The 22793-nt window shown below is 49.0% G+C and overlaps 1 protein-coding gene across 1 annotated transcript in view; it reads right to left on the minus strand.

The window, feature by feature from the left end:
• Positions 1–1459: 1459 nt before the first annotated feature.
• IQCA1 (IQ motif containing with AAA domain 1) overlaps positions 1460–22793 on the minus strand; it is a 117888-nt gene continuing 96554 nt past the window's right edge. Inside the window, exons 12-14 of the mRNA XM_030323789.1 lie at positions 13654–13831; positions 7427–7665; positions 1460–1998 (exon numbers count right to left, since the gene is read on the minus strand). Coding sequence (XP_030179649.1) covers positions 1876–1998; positions 7427–7665; positions 13654–13831 — 540 coding nt within the window. The 3' untranslated portion in view covers positions 1460–1875. The remainder of the gene's footprint in view (positions 1999–7426; positions 7666–13653; positions 13832–22793) is intronic.

Below are 22793 nucleotides of genomic sequence, written 5' to 3' on the forward strand. Positions count from 1 at the left end.
ATTGTTGTTTATTAAGCTTTACCAACACAGATTTTATGAGTTATGACCAAGTGCGCTTGTCATGAAGAGAAGACCAAGTTCCATGGTACTGTCTACTTGTAACATTTCAATAATGTTTATTTCTTTACAGCCCTCGTGATTTTCATTTCTTTACAATCCCGATCCCATTCTTTGGTAATGGGCATCAAGTTCTAGAGCCTTGAAGTCTCTTCTTGAGTCACAGCCAAGGGTCAGTTTCCCATGTGACGTGATAGGAAGGGTCTTGGTGCAACCACTCAGGACACGTGGAAGTTGAACTGCTCCTGGAGTGAGGTTGGGTGGGGAATCTGCCCAACTCTCCGGCCACTTTGGGCTTTGGCCAGACACAGGCTGATGCGGGTAGTGGGGAGCAGGCCCACAGTCTGCAGAAACTGGGGTTCCTTCAGGAAGAGGAGGCAAGTCTGTGGCAGGCCAGTTGGAAAGCTGGGGGTGTTGATGCGCACAGACCGGGAAGCTGCCTTTCTGTGTGTGCAGGGGACGTCCCCAGCACACGGGCCCATGGCCACCTCTCTCTGTCCTACTTTGTGCCCGTCTCCTGTGCAGACACAGGCTGAGGGGGTTGTGCTGGGGGCCGGAAGGACACCCAGAAAGCACACGTGGTCTTAGGCATTGAAAAGCTAACTTACCAGGAATCTGAGAAAACCCAGAGAGCCAGCTTGGTCTATAGGGAGGGAGATTCTACAACTTTCTCTGGCGGGACCAGAACCATCGGATAGGATATTCTGAAGTTTCAGATTAAATTCCTTTCAAGTCTGCTTCCTCTGATGGCGTTCTCACCACAACTCTGAGGTGAGTTACTTACTGTCTTCCACCAAATCACCTTTCATATTAAAAAAAAATTTAAACTTATATCTTGATCCTTATTTTTCTATTTTTTTCAAAGTTAGAGAGAGAGAAAGAGAGAGAGTACATGTGCAAGCAGGGGAAGGGCAGAGAGGGAGGGAGAGAGAATCCCAAGCAGACTCCACACTGTCAGCACGGAGGCAGAGCTGGATGTGGGGCCGAACTCACAAACCATGAAATCATGACCTGAGCCAGAGCCAAAAGTCAGATGCTTAACCGACTGAGCCACTCGGGTGGCCTTAGTCTTGTTCTCATTTAGCATTTCTTCCTTCTTCATTCAGGCTTCCTCTTCTCCACATTGACCCAATGTTCCCACAGTGCTATTCTGCCGCCATTGGCCTGCCCAAATTCCCGTGCTTCCCAAGAGCAGCAGGCTGGGAGTGAGGAGAACTTTGGTCCCATTGTCCCAGATGTCCGCTGTGTGACCCTGGGCCCTAGTTTCCCCACCTTCAAAGTCAGAAGATGAAACTTGTGAATTTTAAACATCGTTTTTTGTAGCTTCAGCCACCAAATTACTGAGTCAGTTCAAAGAAAATGGTTTTTATTCAATTATTTAAAATACATTAATAGAGCAAAGACTTAATATATCAAAATATGTGCAAGATAATATGCGGTATATACGGATTAATAAAAAGCTGGAGTGCTGGTGACAGACTCAAGGTACCTACTAGTTTGTCAAATCAGTGGATTTTCCAAATATCACATTTTAGTTTTGGTGACTGGTGTTGATGAGCTGGAAAGATTGTGGAGTGTGTAATGAGTGGATTTCGGTTATATAGAAGCTTTACGTAGATTAAGAGTTACAAGCTCTAGAAACAATTGCTATGGACGTTGAACTTGTACAGCCTGCAAAGATCGGAGTGAACGCAGGGGCGGACGAACTCACGGCGTTGGCCTGGGTCTTCTTCAGACAGGCGATGGTGAACCTTTTCCCTGTCAAGCCAGGACCACCTCCATCCCTGAGACACTCGAGGATGGTTCCTCAGAAAGGCATTACTTTTTCGTCTTCTCCTTTTTTCCTTTCTTTTCCTTCTTTTCTCCTTTCCCCTTTTCAGTGATCCCTCCTGTTAGTGCCAAGGCTCGCTTTTTACCCATAGGGGTTTTGGCATACCAGTCCTGAAATAAAACAGATTTATAGGCAAATATCAAAATGACACTCATGCACCAAAATATTCTTTTTTTTTAAAGTTTATTCATTTTGAGAGAGAGTGTGAATGAGGGAGGGGCAGAGAGAGAGGGAGTGAGAGAATCCCAAGTGGGCTCCGAGCTGTCAGAGCAAAGCCCCACGCGGGGCTTGAACCCACAAACTGTGAGATCAGGACCTGAGCCGAACCCAAGAGTTGGGTGCTCAAATGACTGACTCCCCCCCCGCCCCCCGCCCCAGGTGCCTCCCAGGGGAATATTCTTCAAAACAGAGAAAAACTTGCTAAGAAGGAAGGGGCAAGCAGCCGTTAAACTTTGGGCATTTAATGTATATTTAATACAAATTCTTTCTCAGTGGGTTTTCCAACCTGTCTTTTAACTTCCACCTCAAGGAGTTAACGGTTTCAGAGAATCACAGACCAAATCTGACTAGCAGCCCTTCCCAATTAGTCTCCTATCTTTCTGGGGAATCTTACCCTATCCTGAGGGCATGGGCTTTCTTGGTCATGTGAATGGCCCTCCATGGTTCACACATGGCCACCAGAAGCTAGACTGCTGGCTACGCAGGGGCCACAGGGAGGCCACGTAGACACGCCAAGGGGGACTGTTGAAAACATGGCAGAAATACTGGAGCCAACGTGCCAACAAAGCGTCTTGTGGTTACAACTGGTCCTGAGAATGCATTTTCTCAACCTTCACTTTTCATTTGAAAGCTAAGAAACATTTTAGTTCACAAACTTTATAGTAGTAATAGTATTTCACTGAGTGACTATCTTACAAGTGGTTTCTCAATTCTCCTATTAATGGACACATAAGTGGTTTCCAACTTTTTGTGAGGAATGATGTTGACATGCACAATTTTTACGTATCTCCTTGTAAACTTATGAGAAAACTCTGGAGAATATCCAGAGAAGTAGGCTTCCTGGGATGGTAGGGCACGAGCATCTTCAATTTTACTGAATATTTCTAAATTGTTCCCTGGAGTGGCTGTGAGGGGGAAGATAGCTCAGTCTTTGTAAGTCTTAATGTGTCTTTATTCCTTCCTGTCTCCTGGGTGCTAGTTTAGTTGGGGATATATGTTGGGCCTACAGTTACTGTTCCTCAGCACTTTGCAGAAATGATCGTACCGTCTTCTGGTAGGGATTGCTGTTAAAGAGACGCCTGGCCTCTCCATTGTTGGCTTTTTATAGGCAACCCGGCATCTTTGAAGACTGGCTTATTGTCTTGTTCTTAGGTTCACAATAATGTATGTGAGTGTGGATTCATTTTTATTTGTCCTGCCAGTCACTTGGAGTTTGTTTTTAACCTAAGAATTCATGTCTTTAATTCAAGAAAATTTTCAGCAAGTATTTCTTTAAATCATTATTCCTCTGGTATTTCTTTTATTCTCTTCCTCCAGAACTTCTGTTAGCTTGGGTGTCAATATCTTCAAGGTTCTTATTGCAGTTTATAGATTTTTATCTTTATGTTTTTCTGTGCTGCTTCCGGAGGGAGCATCCTCCAATCCATGAATGTGTTCTTTGACCATGTCTAGTCTAGAGTTCATACCCCTCTTACTTTTTTTTTGGCCATTTAAGTTATATATTTTTAATTTTTTTCAAAGACTTCTATTTTTAAGTAATCTCTACACCCAATATGGGGCTTGAACCCACAACCCCAAGATCAAGACTCACACGCTGCACTGACTGAGCCAGACAGGCAGCCCTCTATTTTTTGTATCTAAGCTTTCTTTTTGTGATTTTTCCCCCCATTATTATCTCTTATTCCATTTCTGCCTGTCTCTGTTTCAAAACTTTGTGTACATCTCTAATGGAAATGAGGCCTTCATTTATTATTTTGAACACCTGAATTGTATTAATTTAAACTCTTTGTCAGGTTGCACTAGATTTCCTCAAATGTTTTGGAATTTTTATTTTCAGGTTCATTTTGAGTAGGAGGCTCTGTTTTGGTTGTATTCGTTGTATCTCCCTTATTTCTCCCTCTCTCACAGTGCTTCTACACAATTCTGTGAAGCCAAAATCCGGAAGCACGTCTTATAATGACGCTCCTCGGTGACGTCGACATACCACAGACCCGGAGAAAGGAGCAGCAGGTATAGTCTCTTTTCGTTTCCTAGCCCTGATTTTTCTCTATGCTGCTTGCCTTGTCTGTGTGTTTGAGATTTATCTTTGTTTCTGTCTGGCACTTGGGGATTTTTCTCATCTTTCTTTTAGCTTTGGCTCTGTTTTCCATGTAAGGTGAGGTGGCCACGTATGTCAGGTGATGAACTCCTACTAATTTATTTACATACAGTATTGGGGCGTCTGGGTGGTTCAGCCGGTTAAGAATCTGACTCTTGATTTTGGGTCAGGGTTCATGAGATGAAGCCCGGTGTCGGGCTCTGTGCTGACAGCGTGGAACCTGCTTGGGATTCTCACTCTCCCCCTCTCTCTCTCTGCCCTTCCCCAGCTTGATCTCTCTCTCCCTCTCTCTCTTCCCCCACCCTTGCTTGTGTGCTCTCTCTCTCTCTCTCAGAATAAATAAATAAACTTTATAAAAAAAGAATATGGTCTTTGTCTTTGGCCTATGGTTTGAATTTCAGCTCTGCTCCTTTTTAGCTATGTGACTAGAAGCAAATCATTTTGGCTCTTTTTTTTTTTCTGCTGTAGCAAATTACCACAAACTTAGTGATGTAAAACTAACCATTTATTATCTTTCGGTCTTAAAGGTCAGAAGTCCAAAATGGGTCTCACTGGGCTAAAATCTAGGTGTCTGCAGGCTGCGTTCCTTTCTGGAACACCAGGGGGAATCTATTCCCTTTCCCAAGACCACCTGCTGTCTTGGCTCGTGGCCCCTCCTTCATCTTCAAACTGGCACCGCGGGGCTACTTGGAGTTCCAACGGATCCCTCCCAGGCTGCTGACTTTCTTGTTCTCTCTTCTGATTGCTTCTTCCACTTTTTATGATTACACTGGACTCACCAGTAGAAGTTAGGATAATCTGTTTTAGGTTCAGCAGATTAATAACTTTACTCCATCTGCAACCTTAGCTCCCCTTTGCCGTGTAACCTATTGACAGGTTCTAGGGACTCAGATGTAGACGTCATTGCCGGGGGCACTATTCTGCTACCACAGAATGACTCTGTGACTCTATGACTCTCTATGACTCAATTTCCTCATTTGAAAACTGGAGGGATTATGAGGTCTAAATGAGTTAACAGAGTGCCTGGTACATAAGTAGTCACAAGTATTAGCTAACATTATTAAGATTATTACTAATATGTTTTTAAAGATTGTTTATTTTGAGAGAGACAGAGATAGTGCGAGTGGGGGAGGGGCAGAGCGAGACGGAAAGAGAGAGACTCCCAAGCAGGCTCTGCACTGTCAGCACAGAGCCCAATGCAGGACTTGAACCCACAAACCGTGAGATCATGACCTGAAACGAAATCAAGAGCCAGATGCTGAACCGACTGAGCCACCCAGGTACCCCTAACGTTATTAGGATTAGTACCATTATGATCCTTAAATATTTTTTCCATCGTGTCCGTGGGGTAGGGTATGATGTGTTTGGAGAATCGCCAAGACCCTAGTCTGACATGTCAGAAGCACGGTTAGGTCAAATTTCTCAGGGCAGAAATGATTGACTTGATCACCAGCAGCTACAGCCACAGCATCACGTTATTCAGCACTGTGACAGCGCCTGTCCATTTATCCATCTGTTCAATAAATTTGCCACTAAACGATTTCATTGGGCCTCTAGTTGGGGCCTGGCACTGTCTCAAGCTCTCGAGCTATTGATAAGAAGCAGAAATTGAAGGGGCGAGGGGGCTAGTAGTAATGGTGGTAAAAAATGATTTCGTTTCCTCAAAAAAAATGAATAAAGTGATCAGATATGCCAAGAATGGAAGTGAAAAGCATGTATGTTCTCATCCAGGTTATACAATGGTGGCGTACCCTTCTCTTGAATAAGTGTGATCACTTACAGTTACTGGACCTCAGGCACCTGTGACAGAAAAACATCTACAAATCACTTTGGACGGTTAAAAAGCCAGCTAAGAGAAAGCATAGGTTCTGCTACCCTAAACCCAGCTCATCAGAACAAGGAGGAAGGTGATTATTTCAGAAGGGCAAATAGAAATTGGGGGTTTCAGAAGAGAACACGACGTATCACGTGCAGAGGATAAATATTTGCAATTAATTCTAACAAGGTGAAAACAGTTAACAAGAGCCTTGGTTCAAATCCTTGGCAGGAATTCCAGCTTGGAGTTGGAAATATTTCTTTTCAGTTTTGCAAACTATAGCTGCCAAATCTGGCCTGCTGTATGATTTTGGAATAAAGTTTTATTAGAACGCAGCTATGCCCATTCATTTACATACTGTGTGTGAACGCTTTTGTACCGTGATACAGGATTGAATACTTGTGACAGACACTGCAGGGCTCTCAAAGCTTAAAATATTTGCTATCTGGCCCTTTATAGAAACGTTTACCAATCCCCGCGCTGGATCATTATTTTGGCGATCAGTATTGTGACTATTTTTTACCTTGGACTGAAACGTTAGTGGCAAAGCAGGAGGGAATCATGGTTTTCAGAGTTGGTGGACAACTATTATATTGCCAAGGGAAGTTTTCCTAATCTCAAGCAGGCTTCCAGACACAATAAGGCTTACGCGAGAATTCTGATTCTTTTTCCGATGATTGCAGGGCCAATGTTGCGGTGGGTATAATCGCACGGATATAATTTCCCTCTCTTGTTTTCCCAGTTGGCCAAGGAAACTGCCTCCCGGTCCAGAAAGTGGACACAACTATATTCACTTTGATTAGGAGTGTGAGGTGTGCCCGTTGGCCTGGGCACCCAGGACTCTAATGTTGACTTGCTTGCATAAGGCACAGAGCTCTCCACAACTTCCTTTCCTCCTGTAAAGCAGGGATTTGGAAGAGCTGGTTCTCAGTTTCCTCCAGATCTAAAAAATGCTATGAACGTCACAGAATGGGATAAAATATGGGCTATAACCAGCATGGGCTTGAGATGCACCATTTAGGGAACAGTATTCTCTATGCACAACTTGTTCCGTTACATGAAATACAACGGGCGCGACACATGTACGCGTGGATGTGTGTGTATGCCTGAGAGTGTGTGTGCGTGTGTGCGAGTGTGTGTGTGTATATTTAAATCCAGTGGTTTTGAAGCTGCTATTCAATTCTGCAATTCGGCTGTTAGTTTATAAGATCATAGACCACATTTTTTCCTAAAATCGGGAAGACACATGTTCACGGGCAAGACTGGAAAGAATGTGTGATCGAAACATTTCGAGTTTCCAAATTTCATTGTGTATGACACATTCATGAAACTCAGGAACCAGAGGGAGGAGGTCATGTGACAGGTGTTTGTGGCTAAGACAGGGCCACATGGGCGTTCCATTTACCTTAAAGCTCTCTTCTTCCTCCTGGTACACCGGGCTCATCCTGGTTAGCGCTGCCATGAACTCCGCCGCCACAAGTGGTTTGTAATTTTGCCGGTGGATTCTGCGGTCCGTGAGCACGCCTTTAACCACCTGGACTATGTGTCCTTGGGTGAAGCCATCGGTGACCTTCGCCAGGCAACTAATATTCAAGGCATTAGTAATGATGCCTCCATTGCGTTGAATGATCTGTTTCCACAGAACTGTGGCGTCCAAGATGGCGGAAAAGACACAGAGAACCAGGGTCACCACAGAGAAAGCAGGATTTTCTAGTTCTTGGTACAAAGTGGCATCTCACCAAGAAAGGGATGCACAGGAGGAACACTTCATTTTATTTGTAATTCAAATGAGCAGGAAGCCATATAGCTAAATACTTTTTTTCCCTCCGAGTGATTTGCAACCATAAGACATACATATTGATGGCCCTGAGGTCCTAGATCCACAAGACAAGGAAAAATTAAACCACATTGAAGAATACTTGAAACAGTTTTTTAAAAAAATGACCAATATTGGGTCCCTGGGTGGCTCAGTCGGTTAAGTGTCCAACTTTGGCTCAGGTCATGATCTCATGGTTCATTGGTTTGAGCCCCGTGTCAGGCTCTGTGCGGACAGCTCAGACTCTGGGGCCTGCTTGGGATTCTGTGTCTCCCTCTCTCTCTGCCCGTCCCTTACTCACGCTCTGTCTCTCTCTGTCTAAGATAAACATTAAAAAATGGAAAAAAATAACCATTGTTATATAATCTGAGCACTGTCAGGTCTGGTAAGTGACTAGCTCATCCAAATACATTGATCCAAAAACACTTGATAAAATGAAAAAGTCTAATTACTGTCCAGGAATAGAATGATCTTCAGCGTATCTATGAGTCACATCATAGAGTCAGACTTTGGGTCATGAGTCCTTTTAACAATCCAACTCCACTGTCCTCTTTGGTGGCGAGGCGGGGGGGGGGGTCGTCTTTGGCCTTGGCGTCAGCTGAGTTGTTGGAAGGGGTGCATGTCCCCCTGGGGTCTTCAGTGTCTCCCAACTGTGCCAGGTTGGGTGTCATGGGCCATACGGGCCACCAGGTTGACCTAAAGCAACATCCAACCCTCTGGATCTACTCTGCTGCCTCCGTGGCGGGTTTGTTTGGGCTCTAATCCATCTTTGCTCGCCTGTAAAATGGGAGTTGATTTACTTCTCGGGCTGCTGTGAAAAATACATACAAGAATGTAGACAAAGCACTGTTGTAATATACGGTGGGCACTTTATTTTCTGTAGCTGTATTGCTGTTGTTGTTGTAATTATAACTATAATTATTATTTGTCATTCCATTTTGTACCAAAGTTTCCTAATGCTCATTAAAACGTCAATTATAAAAGATAGCATGTAATAAATACAGAACATGTCAAAGAATGTTTATGTAAAACAGATCATAGCAGGTGAGGATTACCCTTAGCTAGATATAACTGAGGAAATGTTAGAAATCAGAAGATACAACCCATAGGAAAAATAACGATGACCAGACGGCATCATCCCTTGGGATCTAGTGTGTCCCCTGTCAAGATTTATTAGAACATCGAGAAAAGGTGCGAACAGGTCGGGACGGTGACTCTGGAAGCTGAGGAGAGGGCATGCTTTATGCGGAGTCACGGGATAGAGCCCCTAAAGCTGAGGACCCAGTAGGTACCCCAGACTGGAAACTCAGACAGCTTCAGACTTGTGCACCCGGGCAAACTTCTTACCCGTGGCATGGAGTGGACCAGTCAGTAAGCAGTCGGTAAACGCAGAGGGTCTAGGATCCCAGAAACCAAACCCAGCTCTCATCCCTGCCACCCCGCTAGGCTATGACGGTCACAGCCTATCAACACGAGGGGCCTCTCCAAGTAAAGATTCTTCACAAACGGAGCAAACAACTACAATTACTCTCGTCCATTAAGTACACGTGAACACACGATTGACTCTTTAAAATGTATGATACTTGATATTTATGTAGCGTTTTGGTCAAGGTACTCCCAAATTCACAAATCGTTGATTTCCCCCCGATGCTCACCATTTGTTAATGGAGGCACAGTAAGGGGACTCGGGAAGCAGTCACAGCTATGGCAGGACATAGCCACAGCCTTCACAGGAGCCAGAGAATGGGAAGGAAAGATCAGTTTGACTTCTCATATTGGATGGACTGGACTTGCCTTTAAAAGAACGGCTTCCAGGGGCGCCTGGGTGGCGCAGTCGGTTAAGCGTCCGACTTCAGCCAGGTCACGATCTCGCGGTCCGTGAGTTCGAGCCCCGCGTCGGGCTCTGGGCTGATGGCTCCGAGCCTGGAGCCTGTTTCCGATTCTGTGTCTCCCTCTCTCTCTGCCCCTCCCCCGTTCATGCTCTGTCTCTCTCTGTCCCCAAAAAATAAATAAACGTTGAAAAAAAAATTTTAAAAAAAGAACGGCTTCCACTGCTGTTACAGAGCCACCAGCTGTGGGGCTAAGAGGGGAGTCAGATGCAGAGTAAGTCACAACCTGAGGGGCTCACTGAGATGGGAACCCCACAGGGAGCACCGCAGCCACAGCTGCCGAGTATCTGGCCCAGCAGGTGCAGGCAGAGAGGACAAGAGCACAACAGACACGGGGCTGGCCGTGGGTGTGGTGATGGGGGGGGCAGACCAGTGGAGGAGCTCACTGAGGGCCGCTGAGCTGCTCCCCACACTGAGGTGCTCCCCAGACCGAGTGCCATATTTGCCTTCCTTCTCCTGGATGTGAAAGGCTCCTCGCTTCTTCAGATGAATCAACATTCTCTCTCCCTTCTTTAGGCTGAAAAGAATCTGGTCTCTGAATCCCCTTCTCTTTTTCTGACGTTCCACACGGATTCTACCCTGGCTCCCAACTGCGTGCCTGGGATGATGTAGTGTCTTAAAATTCATTGTTTAATTTGTGGTTTTACAAAAGCACAGGAAGGGATAATATGATTTGGATGAGCTTCTGGCCTCTGAAGACTAGACTGCGAGAAAAATCGGAAGACGTGGACTGGACTCATCTGACTAGACACTGGGTCTGGGGTGGGGGCCTGTGATGAATTGGGATATCAGTGAAACAGATCCCTGGGAAGAGAGGCCAGAGAGGAAGGCATTAGGAACGTGGGGAGAGGAGGCCCAGAGGGAATTCTGGGGACTAGTCAAGGCATTAATCAACCTTGCTGGTGGATTTTCTTTACAGACATTTAGAAGGAAACAGCTTGATTTGGAGAAAGAAGGTAGATACTGAATTCTACTTGGTAAACATTAAGGACTGTGTTTCCTCAAGCTGGCCCACCCTTCCCTCCCCAACCCTGCCTCGAGGGATCTGAGAAGCAGGATCATGAATGTTCCCGAACACCTTCCACGCTCTGCTGCTGGTAGAGAGACGGCCAAACAGAGGCCCAAGTTATAGATTTGCAGTCCACGCTTTATGGGCTGGAAGAGACCACTTTTTGATCACTGCAAAGACAGGAACAGTCTTTCTTTAAGATGGACGCCCCAGCCACTGGGGCTATGAAAACTTCAAGGTCACCAGAGGAAATGCCGGACAGCATTTATGATGTCAGCAAGAATGGCGGCCTGAACAAATCACCCACCATGGGAGAAATATGTGAGAGGCACGTGGTTTAGTGGACAGAGCCCCGGGCCTGAGAAAAGTCCTGCACGCAAGGTTATCATCTGCCCACAGGTGAGGGGATGCTTTCTCCTTCCTCCCCTGTGATGCCGCCACGGGGAGATTCAGATTGGAAACTGCAATGTGATCTGTGTCCTAACACATGCCCGGCGTTCCATCAAAAAAACCCCCACAACTGTCCTTGTTAATAACACCAACAGCTTCATTTTTAAAGGGCCTATGGTTTTGTCAAACAGTAGAAACTATTCAATCCGAAGTCAAGAATAATGCTCTGGTGCCTTAAAATTAATAACACCCTACCTTATTCCATTCAGATGCCTTAAGATATATACCTACCATCCAAAAGTCTGTGGAATTGGGAGAGGAGATCTGACCAACCAGAATGAGAGCGGGAAAGTTCCGAGAAGGCCAGGAGGATGGGACGCTCTGCGCTGACTCACGTGCTCCTGGCACCGACCCCACTGTGTGAGTCTTTCCAGGCAGGGCCATGCATCCCTGTGCGCTTGAACTCCACTGGGGCCATGGGAGTCATCCTGGCCGATGCGACACGAGTGAAACGACAGCTGGCCCTTCTGGGCCCCGTCCCTAAAATCTCCTGTGAGATACTCTCTAGTGTCTTCTCTATTTTCCTTTTGTGCTAGCTGAACACGAAGGTCCCCATGGAGGGCCTGGCGGCTCTAGAAGATGGAGATGCCACTAAAATGATGAAGAAAGAACCGAGACCAAAGTCCTCCTGTACTTTGTGCATAACATTGATGTGTGAAGCCAGGATCCCAGTTTATCAAGATAGAAATGAACGCAAAGGGCACATGGAGTGGTTGAGAAGCTGGAAGTTTATACTGTGTGGGGGCTAGAAGGTCGTCCTTTAGCAGGTAACATGGGCCGGGAGCTTAAGACCAACCGGAAAGGCCCGCAGAGCCCCTGTGTTTTGGGGATGCTATTGTGACTGGGGAAGGACGAATGGAAACCAGGTTTGACCTGGTCCTTTCCATTACTTCTCTTGACGTTTAACTGTTACCATATAGCCGCTGCCTCATCCCCACTACTACTCCACTGGGAGCAATTTCCTGCACATTCCATCACCATCACCATCACCACTGAAAGTGCCCATGTGCCCACATTCTTGTCCATTCCATCACCACCACCACCTCTATACCAAATCTACGACCGTGCCCATCACTGCCACCACCATGAGGGGTAAAGATGACCCCTCAACGGGCCACACTGCATTATTCACACCCTTGTATAGTCCACTGCCCTTGAATCTGGGCTGGCCTGGGACTTCCTCTTGACCGGTAGAGTCTGGTGAAAGCGATCGTGTGTGACTTCTGAGGCTGAGTCACGAGAATCCTTCCAGCTTCTGTCAGAACCTCTGGAAACGTTTGCTCTCAGGACACTCTCTCTTGGGACCCAGCCACTGTGCTGTGCAAAGCCACACGGAAAGGCCAGGTGTATACCCTATCTGGTTGGCAGCCCCCGCTGTGCTCCCGGTCAACAGCCAGCATCGGCCCCAGTCACAGGAGTGAACGGCCATAGCTGTCCAGCCCAGTTGAGTCTTCAGATGAAGTCCAAACTGACACCTGGCTGCAACATCCCGACATACTTGAAGGAGAACCTTATGGCTGACCCCGTGAACCCTCTGAACCATGGGATGGAATGATCTGTTGTCTTAAGCCACTAGGGCGGTTTGTTACACAGCAGTAGATAACAGAAAACACCAGCACCCCCACCATGGCCACTTGCCGCCCGGTCCTGTACTCCTTCTCCATAACCACGGCCACCATCTTTGTTCCCTTCGTGCCCGGCACCACCCATGCTCTCGCGGGAGCTGGGACGGTGCTGTGTGTTCTGCCGTCCCCTCAGATAAGGGTCATGACAGTCCTGGAGACTAAACGGTCCTCTTTACAGATGAAACAGTGGGGGCTCAGGAGGTCAACTGAGCTGTCAAGGTCACCAGGCCATCTGGTGGCAGAGCTGGGACCCAGAACCGGGTCTCCTCAGAACTCGTATCCCGTGGCCCTTTACGGTTTCCCTGCACTGCCTCCGGGGACACTTGTTTCGCGTTATTCCCATTTAGAAATATATCTCAATACAAATAGATCTTGAATTTGTCTATTCAAGAGGAAAAAACTGGAAAAGCTCTTGTTAACGTCAATGGTTATTACAAGTAAGTCAACAGGCTCTTGGGCTAATACTTTGAGCCTGGAAAACTTAACAAAAATCAATCTGTGGAAAGAATAATGCTCTCTGAGAAAGACGCCATCACTGTGGGTCCAAGACGACGGGTGTTCATCTACCTGTTGAAAGAAAAGTTAGCACCCGCAAGGACTTCTGTCCCCTTCGGGGCCCAAAATAAGTATCCCTGTCCAGTTTCCTTTTGTCTTGGGTAAAAAGGACGAAGTTAACAACAGAAGAGACATGCACGTCTTGCCCTCGTGACCGGGCGGTTTGTATCTACGGCCCAGGCTCTGTGGGCGTCCCAGGGCCCCTCAAGGGGCACCCACCTTCCGGTCAGGCCCCCACCCTGGCCCCGCCCCAGTCACGGTGCCCGGGAAGGGGCTGGAGGTACTTGCCGAATCTGGAAGCATAGTCTGGTCTGGGAACCAAAATAATTTTTTGGTAAACTTTGCAGAAGGATTGAAGTTCCGCATCGAAAGGCCGCTGTGTGGTCCCCACGATCAGAATCCTGTCACCCGGTTTCAGGAGTCTCAGGATTTTTGGAAGCTGTTTTTTCAGGCGTTTAGGTTCCATCTGGGAGAAGGGGAGAGAGGGGGAAATGAGGCCACGCGCAGAGACAGAATCCAGGACGGGAGGACACTCACTCTCGGAAGCATCGCGGCAAGCGTGGGTCACAGCGGCCTCAAGGCCCTGATTACACGATGCTCCGAGTTGGTCCTGAGCCCAGGCCGTGATGCTTTTCCTGGCCTGGGTGGTTTGAATCCAGACCCTTCCTTTCCTCCACATCTGGCATTGGGACTTGGAAAGGGGGCAGGAAGGAAGCACCTGACCGATTTTTCTAGCCCCTTGACCCCCAGAATGGGACGCAGGGCCGATGTGCAAACGGAAGGAAGCTGGCTGGTGCCGGGACTCCCGGCGGTGACGCGCGTCCCTCCGAGCGGTTCTGAGGGTGAACCCGAGACCGCCTTCACCGGCGGCCCTGACAGTGAGCCACCGCAGGTCTGGATCTCACGTCTGAAAGACACCTGGTTACAGAAGAGTGTGAAACTTCTCTGAAGCAGTTTGGAAAGGGTTTGAACCTGTATCATTTTAGTAAAGTCCCAGCAGTAATGAGGGAGAGGAGCAGGACGCGAGGTACCCCAGGGAGGAGGACTTCAGCTGTGGGGGTCAGATTTGGCCACGTCGCCATGGCAACGCACCAGCTTTCAATCAGCCCCCACCGCACAGCCACACGAGGAGGGCGGAGGAGGACGACGCTTGGGGTGATGGAGACAGCGTCCACGGGGGAGCCCCGGGCACGGTCTCGGCCACTTTCGCTCTCCCTTGGCGAGGGGTGACGGAGCCAATGAGACCCTGAAAGCTGAGTGGGAGCGAAAGAAGCCCCCACGTGGCTTTCCTGGAGCAGAGCAGATCCCAGCTCTCGCTGGGAACACCCAGCAGAGAGCGGTCCTATGCGTCCCTGCGTGTCCCTGTGCAGCCCGGCCCAGAGACAGCCCTGCAGACAGGGAGGGCCGGTAACACCTGGGGGAGAGCAGGTGTCTGATAAATCCCGCTCTCAGGAATGAAGGTGAACGGCAGGGTATTGGAGCCACAGCTGGCTGAGAGCGTTGGGTATGGTTTGCGGGGCCTCTGGGACAGGGACAATCATGTGCTATGGTGCCCTGCTCTCCAGGAGGCTCTTGGTGGGCCCGGCAGAGCTGGGAGTCAGGGACGGGCCCACCATCTGCTGTGCACAGGGGAGGGGGAGTTAGGTGCGACCGAGTGCCGTGGAGGGCAGGGGTGCCCAGAAGAGAGGGGTGGGAGAGGAGTCCTTCCGGGCAAGGGCAAGGGGCTCCCCGGGGGCGCTGCACAGGGTTCTTCTGAAGCCCAGGGGTGTCCTCTGTGTGTCGTGGGGCTGTTGGCCGTGCAGTGCCCACAGCGGTGGTTGCTTTTGGTAGTGAGAAGGCCAGGTTCCATGTCTGGACTGACAAGGTGCAGGAGGGAGACAGTGGGAAAAGGCAGGAGCCTAGAGGCCACGGGGCCATTAGGAGGAAAGACTGGTAGGAAGTTGCATGAACTTGGGAGCTCTGGTCCCAACCAGGCTTGAGACTCGAGGCCTCCGTTGGCGTCCAAGGACAAGGCAGGGAGCTGGTCTTCTCCAGCATTGACCCTGGACTCAGCACTTCTACATCCAGGCTGGTTATGTGTCTTCCAGCTGAGTAATCCCAGGAAGGAGCAGCTCGTGAGAGCTTACTGTGTTCTAGGTACTTCTCTCTGCTCAGCATGGACTTCTCCACCTGGTCCTCACAACCTCCCCAGGAGGGGACAGTCCTCGAGACCCTGGGCCCAGAGAGGCTGTGTGACCTCCTGAGTCCTGGAGTTGATGAGCAGGACCCCGACTTCCAGACTGGCACTCCTCCCTCTGCTCTGCTGGGGTCCCCTTCCTCCCAGAGGGGACGTGCTGGGGGCTGGGGTGTCTCCCAAGTCTCCTTCCTGGGGAAAGGGCCTATCCCACTTGAGGGCTGCAAAGGAGACCTAAAATATATGTTTATTATTATTATATTGTATTATATTGTATTGTTAGGCTTAGATCATTATTATGATATATCCACATCAGCTTTACTAAGGTACAATTCACATACTCTACAATTTATCTATTTAAACTGTATAATTTAGTGGTTTTTAGTACATTCGTAGAGTTGCGCAAATATTGTCACCGTCAATTTTAGAACATTTTCATCAGGCCCAAAAGACTGTGCCCAGGATTAGGCAAGAGGATATCTACTTTCTGTCTCTACAGATTTGTATATTCCGGATATTCTACATAAATAGACTCATACAGTATGTGTGTGTGTGTGTGTGTGTCCGTGGCTTCTTTCATTCTGCATATTTTGGGGGTTCCCCCATGTTGTGGCATGCGTTAATACTTCATTTTGATTACTGAACGATAGCCATTGTCCGGAAAGGCCAGGTTTTATTTATCCATTCATCAGTTGATGGGTATTTGGGTTGTTTCCACTTTTTGACTGTCGTGAACAGTGCCACTGTGAACATTTCTCTTGGGCACACACAGGAATTGAGTTGCCAGATCATATAGTTACTCTATGTGTAACGTTTTGAAGAAATGTCAGACTACTTTCCAAAGTGGCTGTGCCTTTTTATAGTCCCAGAAGCAGAGTACAATGTTTCCAATTCCCTATATGCCCTTGTGAACACTTGTTGTTATGTATTTTTCTTTTCGCTTTCTTTTTCCTTTTTTAATTTTTTTAAAAAATAGTCTTTAAGTTTTATTTATTTATTTTGAGAGACGCAGAGACAGTGCCAGCGGGGGAGGGGCAGAGAGAGAGGGAGAGAGAGAATCTCAAGCAGGCTCCGCACCGTCAGCGCAGAGCCCCATGCGGGGCCTGAACTCATGAAATCACGAGATCATGACCTGAGCCGAAACTGAGAGTCGGACGCTTAACCGACTGAGCCACCCAGATGCCCCTCTTTTTCCTTTTTTTTTTTTTTTTTAAATTATGTATCCTATCTTAATGGATGTGAAAGGGTATCTCATTGTGGTTTTGATTTGTATTTTCCTGATGGCTGATGATGTTCAGCATCTCTTCGTGTGTTTATCTTCTTTGGAAAAATGCCTATTCGGATCCTTTGCCCACTTTTTACATTGGATTATTTGTCTTTTTATTATTGAGTTGTAAGAGTTCTTTATATGTTGCGGGTACGAGTCCCTTATCAGATAGATTCATGATTTGCAAGTACTTTCTTCCATTCTGTGGGTCGTCTTTCCTGATGATGTCCTTTACAGCAAAAAGGTTTTTAGTTTCGATGAGGGGCAGGTTATTTTTCCTTTTGTTGTTTGTGCTTTCGGTGTCATAGCTAAGATATCGTTGCTTTATTTAGGTCACACAGATTTGTGCTTCTATTTTCTTCTAAGGGTTTTAGAGCTTTAGTTTTTACCTGTAGGTCTTTGATGCATTATGGGTTGATTTTTGAATCCTGTGTAAGGTAGGAGGTCCAGCTTTATTCTTTTGCAGGTGGTTATCCAACTGTCCCAGTGCCATGTTTTGAAAATATTATACTTTCTCCATTGAATTGTTTTGGTACCTTTGTCAAATTGAAACTGGGAAGTGTTGAGTACTCCAACTCTGTTCTTTTTCAAGATTGTTTTGGCTATTTAAGGTCCCTCGAATTTCCTTCTGGATTTTAGGGTTAGCTTGTCAATTTCTGCCAATAAGCCCGATGGCATCTGGATGGGAATTGTGTTGAATCTGCAGGTAGTTTGGGAATTCTTGCCATCTCAACAATATTAAGTTTTTCGGCCCATGAGGCTGATGTATCTTTCCTTTTATCTAGGTCTTCTTTAACTTTTTTCAACAATGCTTTTGGAGTTTTCAGAGTAGAAATCTTGTACTTCCTTTGCTAAATGTATTCCCAAACATTGTTTTGGATGCTATTATAAATGGTTGTTTCTTAATTTCATTGCACGTGTATGGAAGTAAGTTGCTTTTTGTATGTTGATCTTGTATCTTGCAAGTTTGTTGGACATGTTTATTAGCTCTAATGCTTTCTTTGTGGATTCCTTAGAATTTTCTCTATATAAGAGCATGCCATCAGCAAATAGAGATAGGTTTACTTCTTCTTTTCCAATATGAATGCCTTTTATTTCGTACCCCCCCCCAACCACCCTGGCGAGAACCTCCAGTAAAATGCTGGAGAAAAGAGGTGACATTAAGCCAAAAGCCAAAAGTACGACATGACCTGTGGAGGTTAGTATGTGCCCTTTATCATGTGAGGAAGTTCCCTTCACTTTCTATGTCGCTGAGTCTTTTATCACGAAGGGGTGCTGGGTTTTGTCAAATGCTTCTTCTGAACGTATTGGGATGATGTGATTTTTGTCTTTTCTTCCAATGATGCGGCATATTACACAAACTGATTTTTGGATGTTAAACCCAGGGTAAATCCCACTCGGTCATGGCGTGTAATCCTTTTTCTATGTTGTTGGATTCAGTTTAGAGGAGACTTTTTGTAAAGTAATTCACAGCAGAAGAGGAGATGGAATTTTTATGGCAAAATGAATCCCGTAGGCCGGGCCTGAGGCCAGACCACCAGGCATCTTCCTGTCATTTCCTCCTGCGCCCACAGGAATCCAGAGCCTCGACCAGGAGGAAGCAATGGCCCTGCGTGATTCCACCCAGGAGAACAGAGGAGGTTAAAAGAGGGGAAAGCACAAGACAGGCATGATGGAATGAGACTTCCTGGAATCGTAGAAATGGCGCTCTGACCATGAGGATGAAGACCCGCTCATAAAGGGGCTGCTCCTTAATCCCCACCCCAGGTCTTTGCAGAAACCTGTCATCTCTCAGACCCAGCCTCCGGGCTGGCCTGGGACAGGGAGGGGTGTTTGTTGGGCCTTTACTTTGATACTGAACCAGGCGGGTCTACGGCCATACCACCCTGAGCGCGCCCGATCTCATCTGATACTGAACCAGGCTGTGCACCAACCCCCCAACCCCCCCCCCCGCCCCCCACAAAAGCCCAAGGAAGAAACTCCATAATAACAGGCAGATAATATAGCAAATGGTTAAGTGCACAGATTTTGGTTCAACATATTTGATTACAGTTTTGGCTCTGCTCTTGACAGTCGTGTGTCCTTGAGCCGGGTGCTCAGCTTCTCTGAGCTTTAATCCCTTCGTCTGAGAAATGGGGGAAGTCAGAGAGCCTAACTTACTGGGATGCTGTGAAGATTGCATGGCATAATGCGTCTGTCTGACAAAGTGCTTGTTAAGGGATGATTTGTGTTTTCTTCTGAAATCCAAGTGCTGGTGGGAGACAATGCCATGTCCACTCTGTTGAGGAGCAAGGTTTTTAAAGGGAAGAGACAGAAAAACTGGGGCCTTTGCAATTTGGAGGAGCCTAGCAATTTGCCAATAGAGCTCAAAATGACTGTGTAAAAAGCTCCCATCAGTTTCCATTATATCAGATGATAAGTCTTCCTCCGCTCAGCCCTGAGAAACTGCCTTCTGGGCCCCACGCCACTGAAGAAAGCTGTCTGCTGAGATTCTGGAAGGAGAGACCTCATAGGAATATCTACACCCGTGCCAGGAAATAATCCAAAGCGCTTAGATGAGGCTTGGAGAGTTTGGTGATATACGGGGTTCATTTCACCAGAATGAATCCAAAGCCCTCTTATGAAGAGTGGTTATATTAAATAAAACCAACTTTTTGAAAATACACGAGCAGCAGTTTGGGAACGGGTAGGGGGAGGAGAGTTTGGACAGGCTTTGCAGCCCTGTGGAGGAGGTTTCCCATGGGTGTTTGCATCTGAGCACTGGGGAGACCATGGGCTGGGGAGACAGTCATTGGTTTGGGTGTGGTTTTTCAAGCCATGGGACGGTGCCCAAGGAGGGCCAGTAGAGAGAAATGGGCCATGGGCCTGGGGTAGAAACTCAAGGAGACACAGAAGGCACAGGAGGAGGAGATACAGAAAAAGGTGTTGGTGGGGTATGAGGCGGCCAGGGCTATGGAAGCCAAGGGAAGGGGGAGTTTTACAAAATGGTGGAATGTAGCCATCTCGAACATGGCATAAAGGGAGAGCAAGGGGACCAAAGTGTGTGTTGGCAAAATGGATGTCAAAGAAGAACTTTTTGAGAGCAGTTTCTGCGGAATTGGAAGGCAGCAAACAGACGAAGGCGGGTTGAGGAGTAAGTGGGGATGGTGAGAATAGACCGGTCTTTTGAGAAGCTTGATGGAGAATAAAGTGGGTGGCAGGGGGTGACTGGGATGTAGGTGGTGCATGTGGGAGCTGCCCAAAGGCTGGTGGAAGAAGGACTGATCCCAGGGCCCCAGTGAAGCTGGAGACTGCCAGTCTGTGGGGAAGAGGCGTGCTTGTGTGGTCTGAGCCCATCCCCAGCAGCCTAGTTGCCATGGTGATGGCAGTGCCGTCCGCCTGTTCTGAGGCAGATGATATTGCTACCTGCGTGTCCCGAAATGGCAGGGACACCTGAACTTAATTAGCCTGTTTGGATAACAAATGTTGTTCCTGGGCCGCATCCAGAGTGACATCCTCGCTGATGGTGAGGTGTCGTCCCATTAGGAGCGGATGAAAATGAAAGGCAAGTCCGTTCAATCAGCACTCCCTTGCACTCGGGCCACCCCTGTTCCAGTTCAGAGGCCTGTCCATTATGCACGAGACCCTGGCGCTCATCCATCACGCCAGCCAACATCCCCACGGTCACCTGGCAACCTCCGCAGCCACCGCCTCTACGGCCGGTCCCGCCAGCCCCCACACAACTGTGTTACTGTGGGCAATTTCAAATCAGTGCTTAGCATCCGCACAGCAATTTCCATTTGCTTTTCTGCAGTCAGCTCCACAAAGCCACACGGCCGCCAGCTCCAACAAAGCAAGAGATTCCCTCATGGAGGCCTCTTGCGACGTCGGGAAGGCTGCTAGACGAAGTAACGAAGGCTAATGGTGCAGAAAATGCAGCCGCAGCCTGTCTTGCCTCATTCTTAACGCCTTCGCCGCGTCCACAGACACCCGACTGGCTGTGTTGGGCCGCAGACGGTGGAGATGATGGCTGTGCTCCCAGGAGGAGGAGAGGGGAAGGGGGCTCGGCCCAGGCGTCCGCCTGGCTGGGGGTTTGTGAAGGTGGCAGGGCTGGGGCATACTTGGAGCTGGGCCATTCCTGAGAGTCTAGAGGAGAAAGGGCTTCTCGGGGTGTTGGGGACGACGGGAAGGGACAGGGGTGTGGGAATTCTGGAGCAGGGCACTTTGGCCTCTAAGGCCAGAGGGCCCCACGGGCAGTTTTCAGGATGTGATCTGGAGCGGCGGGGGGTAGGGGAGGTGTGGCAGGTGGATGCGGGTGTAGCTGCATGGTGGGGGGTGGGGGGTGGGGGGGGCGGGCGGCATGGCTGGCACTCCGTGGCGTCCCAGCTGGGAGCACCACCCAGACGGGGAGCAGGGCTTTCGGACACACCTTCTTCTGGGTCCCAGCGCTATCCCCAACCCGCTGTGGCTCTCTTGGAGCCTTTGTCCTCTGGTGCCAAACAGGGCAAGGCTGCCTCCTTCCTAGGGTGGCCGGGAGCTTCCCCGACAGAGGCGTCGTGCCCCTGGGAACCTCTTCTTCTTGTGCACGGCGGTCGTGTGTGTCAGGCCTGGGGATCGCGGCCTGCCTGGACTTCTTCCTTGCTTTGCGGCTGACGACGGGGTGATCCTCATGTATTTTACGACCTTGGGAGGCCTTACCCTAAAGGCTGAGGCGTCTAGCGGGGGAGCAAGTCACCGTGGGTGAGACTTTTTTTCAGGGGGAGATTCTGGGATCCCTCGGGTCCAAGAAGCAGCCGCTGGAGTGCCGTCTGTGCTGTAGTTGAGGGCGGTGGGCAAGGCAGCCTCCTGCTTTCTTTGCGGGTGGACTTTCCTCTCCGAGCCTCAGTGCCTCTGGGACCGTGGAGCCTTTGGGACAGAGGCTGGACCACGGCGGAAGGAAGGCTGCTGGGTTTCCCTGGCGTGGCCGAGTGACCGATGAGACCGAGGAGAAGCTGGCTGTGATGCCTCCCGGGTTCCTGTCCCCTGTGGACGCGGCTGCTGCCCTTAGCTTTCAGTGGTCACCTTCAGAAGGTAGGCGGCCAACGCTCGAGGCAGCTCCGGGCCCTGGTGGCCGAGGGACTTGAGAGCGCAAGTCAGGGGCCGGGTGTGGGGGAGAGAGAGCACAGCTGGACCAGCCTTGGCCCCAGATTTCCAGGAAGACGGTGGAGGCAGCACGAGGGGCAGGCCCAGGACGTGGGGGGACACACATTCCCACGTACGTCTGGGGGATCACACAGCGATTCCCCCCCACCCCTGCGGTCTCTTGCTGGGTGGGGTGTGCAGGCCCCCCGCGGCTCTGTCTGGGCCTGGGATGGCCCGGGCCACCCGGCCAGCCATGGGGACATTCTGCCTCTTGTCCGTCAGGTGTCCCGGGAGTTATCTGAGGGCCTGGTCCATTTTCTCCAGTGCAGTTAATTCCCCGGACAGACGACAGACTCTTCTAATGCAGAGCTGGACAGAATTAAGGTCTGATTTATCCGTCGCAAAGACTCTGCTACCAAAGGTCTTCATTTCCCACCGGAATCAAACCAGTCCGCGGCTGTGTTTGTGGGAACCGGAGGTCGTGCTGTGTCCCTGGGAATCAGCGACAGTAGGGCCTGTTCAGGAGAGAGGTCTGGAGACGGGCTTCTGGCCTCTCCCCTCTGCCGCCCACGGGATGTGTCTGCTGAGCCCGTATTTCGTTCCCCGCCATCAGCCCTTCCCCCAGTGCTCCTCTGGCTCTCTTACACGTGAGCAGTTCACCGTCGCCCTGTTCCCCACAGACTCAGGTGTGCAGGTGAGCCGATGGCTGTAAGCGCTCAGAGCGGAGCCACAGCCCGAGGGGGTCATGGCAGAGAATGAACGCGGAGGCTGTGCTCGCTGGAGCCCTGTAATTAAGTAGGCACGGAAGTGGATGCCCAGAGAGGTTAAGTTACTTGCTCACGGCCACACAGCCAGCTACGATGAACGGCGTGGTGAGCCCAGAGCCCA

The sequence above is a fragment of the Lynx canadensis genome, chromosome C1 (assembly GCF_007474595.2).
Source record: "Lynx canadensis isolate LIC74 chromosome C1, mLynCan4.pri.v2, whole genome shotgun sequence".
Classification (NCBI taxonomy): Eukaryota; Metazoa; Chordata; class Mammalia; order Carnivora; family Felidae; genus Lynx; species Lynx canadensis.